General features: G+C 34.8%; 1 protein-coding gene across 3 annotated transcripts; it reads right to left on the reverse strand.

The window, feature by feature from the left end:
* Positions 1-1,243: 1,243 nt before the first annotated feature.
* LOC138135021 (RE1-silencing transcription factor B-like) lies at positions 1,244-6,831 on the reverse strand. Of its 3 annotated transcripts, XR_011160856.1 has the most exons (4): positions 6,547-6,831; positions 6,017-6,419; positions 1,882-3,197; positions 1,244-1,806 (listed from the first exon to the last, which is right to left on the reverse strand). XR_011160856.1 is itself a non-coding variant. In XM_069053656.1 (3 exons), the coding sequence occupies exons 2-3, from the start codon at positions 6,417-6,419 to the stop codon at positions 2,449-2,451; spliced, it is 1,152 nt and encodes a 383-aa protein (XP_068909757.1). In that variant the 5' UTR covers positions 6,669-6,831; the 3' UTR covers positions 1,244-2,448. The 3 variants fall into 3 exon arrangements, 2 of the variants coding, with proteins under 2 accessions (XP_068909757.1, XP_068909756.1); XM_069053656.1 differs by having other exon boundaries at positions 1,244-3,197; positions 6,669-6,831; XM_069053655.1 differs by having other exon boundaries at positions 1,244-3,197.
* Positions 6,832-7,101: the final 270 nt, after the last annotated feature.

Here is a 7,101-nt window from a genome sequence, read left to right on the forward strand (position 1 = left end):
AATACGTCAAGTCATTGACAATTATTGACCGGTCAAATGGGTCATTGACTAAGTCAATTACCGGACCTCACAACACTACTTTTGAGTATAAAGTATACTGACCGGCAAAAAAAACCGGCCACCCTGAACTTTTTTTTAAGTGTGGTAAGATCGTAGAATTTGATGGGCTAATAGGGAGTTAACCATATTATTTTTTGTTATCAATGTTTTAAGATGTTAAATATACTCAACACCCTTTGGTATTTATCTAAAGGGCCAAGATTCTCGTTCAACATTGAATGTTCCCACTGCAAATTTTTCAGCATTTACTACACACTTCGTTTGTTAACAATTGTTGAAACTAAAAATCAAATAGGCTTATGTCAAATGTTTTGGAAAAAAGTTCCATAAAAATGGGAATCTTGATTTTTCAAAGTTAAAAAAAAAAATCTGGTTTTTATTATTTTTGTTACTTTTTCAAATTAAATTTATTTTCTTGTGTTTAACTTATTTTTTATTGGGTAAGTTGAGCATCCTGAATCAATAATGAATGGTTTTTTAAATTAATACTAATTTCTAATTAAAGTAATGAGTATGTAAGCATTTATTAACGATTAAAAATAAAAACAGTTCGGGTGGCCGGTTTTTTTTGCCGGTCAGTGTATAAATTTATTGAGTAAGTACTTGTCTTCTTTGGAGTTCTGCCAGAATTTGCCTTACAAACCGACGCTCTTTCCAAGGCCATATCTGATTTGGGTTAACGATAACTAACAGTCACCTTTCTAGCTGTCGTTCGCTAACGACAAATTTTCGGCGAGACTCTCGTTTACTAACGATTGTTTCAATTTACAGAATCGCGTGTTCGTTACGAATCATTCAGTCAACGATGTCGTTAAAAGTTACAGAATAAGGAGGATTAATAAACAAACCTAATTCTGTACTATAGCAACGAACTGTATACGCCACCTCAGCGTAACCGTATTTTTTCAGATTATTTTGCGTATTTTAGGAAAAATTAATTAAAAAAGCTAAATTTACATATTCGGCGAAAAAATCATATGTTCAATTCGGTTACAAAGATCATTTAATGCCTTGGCTTGTTCAAAGCCTCGAGGTAAGTCTCCCAACCGCGGCAATAAATCATCTACTTTGTTGCCTTATTAAACAAATAGCTATTTTAATTGTCCATATTAAAGTGAAAATTTCGTTAAAAAAAAAATACACTTTAAACTCAACAATTTTAGTTTTAAAAGAAATAGGAAAATAAAATTAAACACAAATATATTTATTAACAAACTTTACAAAACATCACTGTCACCTGTTCCACAATAATTATATGGTCTTGGAGATTAAAACTGGAAATGTCCATTATTTCACTATCTTGAGAATGTGAGGAAGATTTTTGGAATGTGAGGAACGTTTTTGATCAAAACATTTGCAAACCGCAGTCGATGTTGTAGCGTGATGACATGAAAAATCTATAAATTTTTCATCTTGCATTAAACACTCTTGACATTTTCTTCAGAAAAGGGAAGCTCTTCCAAAAGTACAAAATCTTCATTTGCATGATGTTCATGAGGTTTTGGTACACAACTTGTGTTTACACCATCTTTTCTCTCAATCACAAAACTATTTGCCTCAAAATGATCCTCACAAATTTTCCAGTGTTCAATGTTTTGAACCTCATCTATTTTACAAGCATCCTTCCAAAGTTGGATTTGGTGAACATCTTTGGGAAATGTGCTTGTTGCCAAAGTCTCCAGAAATGTTAACGTAATACCAGTTGTTGCATACAAGAATACTTCTTTCAGCCAACAACTTCCATGACTGATGCATGCAATTGCAATGAGAAGGAACAAATCTAGTATTAAAATAAAAATAAAATTTGCTAAGCGTCCTTACCATAACCCAACACGAAGCACACAAGAATGCACGGGAACGTCGCAGGTGCTAGTTGGCAAACTCAGAAACTCACAAGATGACAAGAATGATATCTGCTTGCGAGGTCTATTCAAAATTCCCCCCTTGCGTTCCGCCCCGGGGGTGGCACCTAAACTTTTTGCGCTGCACTTCGTCTATCTATACCAGTTTCACTCCCATGTTTCTATCCTACAATAACGGCTGCCGCTGGCTGACAAAGATCAAAGGTGACATTGCAAATTTTGCCTTCTGATTGTATCTCCTCTGTGGCAGAAGTCTGTTTTTCTACACTAATCTAACACTAAAATCATTCTTTTCATTTCTTATGACTTTAAATTATTTCTGTACTTTTTCTTTTACTATATTCGTCACACTAAGACCACCTGACACCTATCTATATTGTTTGGAAATGCTATGAACAGTTCTCATTTGAGTCTTTGTTCAACGATTTTTTTTGGTACCAGTGCTTTTGGTTTTAGACAAACCAGACGTTTCTTATGTCGTTTCAAGTATTCGTTTGTTTTCGCTTTAAATTCGCACTTACCACAACTATTTAACTGTATCTGCTGACAGATGCTTTTTCTTATGTTGTATTAGGCAGTGGTCTCGTTTCGTTTTATATTTGCACTTGTCACAGCTAAGCCATTGAACACCATGTACTGGGAGATGAATTATGTTATGTTTTTTAAAGTTGCCCTTATATATCGTTTTGTAGTTGCATTTATCACAGCTATACCACTGGACCGCGTCTGCTGGGAGATGAATTTTGTTATGTCGTTTTAAGGAGTCGTTACGTTTCGTTTTAAATTCGCATTTATCACAACTATACCAATGGAAGTGGTGACGAGATTGCTTTGCAGCCTGGTGTTTTTCCAAAACTGTTGCCTCCTTTGTCTTAAAGGAACAACATTCGCTTCGGTACCACTCTTCTTCACTAACGTTCTCACATTCTTCTTTTGTGTTAAAACATGAACCACTCAAGTGTTTAATCCAAATTAAAAAGGAATTTGTTTCAAAACTGCACTTCTGACAAATGTAGCTTCTTACAACAGTGTCATTTTTTGGTTGATCTTGCACGCAGTCAGTGTCCTTTCTGTGATATTCCCTGAAATGTTGCTTTAAAATTACCACAAGATCGGTTTCAAAATTGCAGCCCTTGCAGTAGTATTTTTCCAAATTGTTTCTTTCGCAACTTGATGATTGAAGTGGCAACCGGTGACGTTTCGCGTGAATCTTTCTGTAGCCATATTTCGGGAGACTCTTGCTATATTCCAAATCTTGCATTTTAATTTTATAATCTGAAAATTCAACACAAAAAACTAATCAGTATTAAACTTCGCGCAGCAAGAGATTGGGAGATTTTAAACTGTATCAAATTAACCCAACCCTACAAAATGCACTGGAATACATTAATTATAGCATAATTTCAGGGCAAAAATGTTACTGCTTGAAGGATATTTTTCAAATTTTACGTGCGCTAGGTACTACCGTGTGAGCAACAATTACTGATTGAGTTGGCAATAAATTTTGGTGACTTTTATGTCATGTTCCAACGAGAAAACCATTTTATTAATAAAAGATTACACAAACCAAGACGTTTAAATTTGAAATGTTTGCCAGCTGTCAATAATGTCAACAAAACAAACCGAAGTAGATACAATTCAGTTTTAAAAATTTCATGTATAATTTGTTATTGCCAACTGAAACAGTTATTGTTGCTCACTCTGTACTTTCTCTACGTAGAATTTAGTGATTTTTATGTCAACCAATCTCTCCCTTGACAAACTATAGTAATATCTCTGGTAATATACGAGTATCCGGGTAACCTAATCGGGTGTGTCAAAAAGGAGGGACACCAAAGAAGGTACACAATTTAGGCTAATCATGGAACATGAAGAATTTTTTTTTTGCTTTTGGCATTTCGCTAACGCGCAAGAGCTTTTGGAAGTTACAACTAAACCACCTTTAAAACTAAATGATCCAGTTATTGATGTGGGACATAACTGTATGAGCCAATTTCTTTCTCGAATAAGTTTGAAATCCGTTTCTTCGTCAGTGTTAAATATGACGAAATTTAGTGTGGGGGAGTAGTTTTCAAACACGCCAACAATGCTAACATATCATAGTAACGAAAAAAAAAACACCTTTATAAAATAAATGTCAATGAAATTGTGACAGTTTTCAAATTGTTTTCAATAGTTATTTACACTACGAGAGAGAAAGGTAAAGCTTTTGTTCCGCTGCGCGGAGTGGACGATGCAATTCAAGTGAACAAAAGCGGCCTTACTCTCGAGTGCTGTATTTGGTGAATTTAATCTAGTTTAAAAAAGGTAACTTCAACTTTTTCTGAGAGACTCACATCTTAGGAGATATTGAGCAAAAACTGAAAATAGTGCGAAAATTTTGCTGTTCTTTGGCTACCACGCAACGCGCACAAGTCTTTCGAAGTTGCAAATTTGGTTTTTCACTCTTGGCTGAGATCCAAACAACATATTAAAAAATCAGAGCTACATGACCTTTTGCAAGGTCGGACCCTTTTTTATGTTTATATTTTCTGGACTATTATTCTCATTTTATTATTTCACTCAAAAAGTATGATATGGTAGCTAAAACCTTTTTCTACATAATAATTATTTTGTGTTCGGTAAATAAACTCAACAGTTCAATGTCAAATTTTGGCGGGAGGTTGAGGCAACCCAAAAAAATTAAACTTTTTCTAGGGATTTCGTTTTTTCTGCCAACATAATTCAACAGGTGCTGGATTTTTGATTTTGAAACAGATTATACATTTTTTGTCAAAGATCAATGTCAATTTTGACAAACAAAATGCCTAATCTAAACGAATACGCGAAAGTGGCCATTCTTTTCAAATGAGAAGAAGGGTAATCGATCGGGAGGGTAGCCCAATATTATAACATCGCGAAGAGCACCGTGTAGAGAGGATAAAATTATGGTGCTCTAAAATATCAGCGACATTTATGTTGTCAAACTCACCTAACCTATATAAAAATATGACGTACAAATTTCAAAAAGGCATCTTCACATGTGGAAAAAACTAATAAATCGACTTCTTGATTTTTGAGGTGTACTCGATAATTTTGAAATTAACTGTAAAGTCTGTCTCAATTCGAAATTTCCACCAACACTGCATTCTACCTTAGAAATACAACCGGCAACACTGTTTGGTGAAAAATGTGTCAGATTGTATTTGTGAGGTTATCATTCTGTATGTCGTTTTTACAACTTAAGATTTTAGAGTAAAGGAAAAGAACGGTGCCACCGTTTTTTATCTCTTCGAAACATTTTAATAGAGCATTTTTCATTTTAGTGTCAAGTAAATACATGGTTTTCGAATCATGTTTATAAAATCATTATATTGCCAACTTTGGTTATAACAATCCCCCATTTAGAAATATTTTTATTTTGCCAACATAATTCAACAGGTGGTGGAAATTTAGAATTGAGACAGACTATGCGGAAATAAAATTTCGGGCAGTATTGTCAATGTTATAACATAAACTCTAAAACAACCTTTACATTAATAACCTTACTTTTTACTCTTGTCATGTTGTCTTTTTGACTTACGTATTTGCGTTCAAAAAATTGTAATTTGTAGCATAACGGGTAGGCCATATCAAAGCGATTATTTAATTACACTCAGTGCAATTAACTCAAAATTCAAAAAAAGTCAGCGTGACTGACACAGAAGTTTAATTTTTGAATTACAAAGATTTTGTTGAAGTGACAGAAAAATACTGCCCGAAATTTTAATTCCGCAACTGTACGAGGAGAGGTGTTTGAAGTCAAATAGCGTCACTGACGTCAAATCTGTAGGTCAAACACTTTTAGCATTGGCAACATTCACTAGCTGAGTCTACATTGCACCGATCTGCTCATATGTTTATACCTCTATAACTCCGTTTGTCAAGCTCAACAATCTTTCATTGGATATATCAGGTGAACAAGAAAATTGCAACCAAATCTGCCTTAGATATGAAACACGTCTTTACCGATTGATATGTTCAACTGTAACATCTACAGCTACATTATTTTAAGTCCGATACAATTAATTATAATTGTTAAATCAAATCAATACCTCCTCTTGTCCTCTACTTACTTGATGTTTTAATTTTTTTAGTAGACTTTTTCATACATTCTTGCATTGTGTCATCTGGTGACCTCCTTTTGGTGACTAGCTTTTCTGATAAATATGAGGGCAAATTATCAAATAATTGAGGCACAGCATCTTCGGTAACTCTTGGGTGTTGAAGCAACAATTCCATCATGTTCCCATCTTTTCTTTTATAAGGTTGAGTTTTGATTACATGCTTATCATGAAAATGCTTGATGCATACTACAGCATTTTTAGAAGGGGTCCAATTCTTACGAGGTATTGCAGAAATCCATAGTTTCCTCCTGTTTTCATCTTTTGGAAATGAAAATGTGGTCACGTGATTCGAGGTTTTAAGAGTACTATCATAATTGGATTTGCACCCTATCACTATACATTTTCTAGGCATCTACAAGAATTTACTATTAAAATAACTTGCATTGCATTTGCAACATATAAAAAGAGGTTATAATTAAGACAAACACGTTGATATGCGTTGATTACTCTAAGTTACATTAATTCTGTAGATAACCTACCTTAAGAGCAATGAGAATTAATGAATATCAAAACAACGCTTGTAGAATGCAACAATAAACGACCAAACAAAAATTTGCAGAGTATTTTACAGATGTAAACACTCAAAAAACACAGTACATACTCAAAAATATGGAGAACTGCAGATCCTGCAGATAATCCGTACTGCAGATCAAAACGTAAGCGTGATCAGATCAGATCAATTATGTGCGTGTCAGTTCAGTCAGAATGTTCAGTTGTGTCATTGTGTTCTGTGATCAAAGCGGGAGCGCGTTCCTCGTTCCCGTTCCATATGGGCGAACGGCGAGAATTCATTTAACACATAGCCAAAGCACTGGCACAGCGCGCGCCGCTCGGCGATCAAAATTGCAGCGACCCCAGATATCAGGTTCAAAGCTCAAACCTGCAAAATAATAGTTATTTTCGATATAAGGACGCTGTCACATCATTTTTCAGGTCAGGTCAGGTCAGGTCAGATGTAGTCGGCGTTTTAATTTTCAATATTTAAAATCCGCGCTTAAACAGTTCGGGGCGGAGCGTGCTTAGGCTATGTGCTA

The sequence above is a fragment of the Tenebrio molitor genome, chromosome 7 (genome assembly GCF_963966145.1).
Source record: "Tenebrio molitor chromosome 7, icTenMoli1.1, whole genome shotgun sequence".
Lineage (NCBI taxonomy): Eukaryota > Metazoa > Arthropoda > Insecta > Coleoptera > Tenebrionidae > Tenebrio > Tenebrio molitor.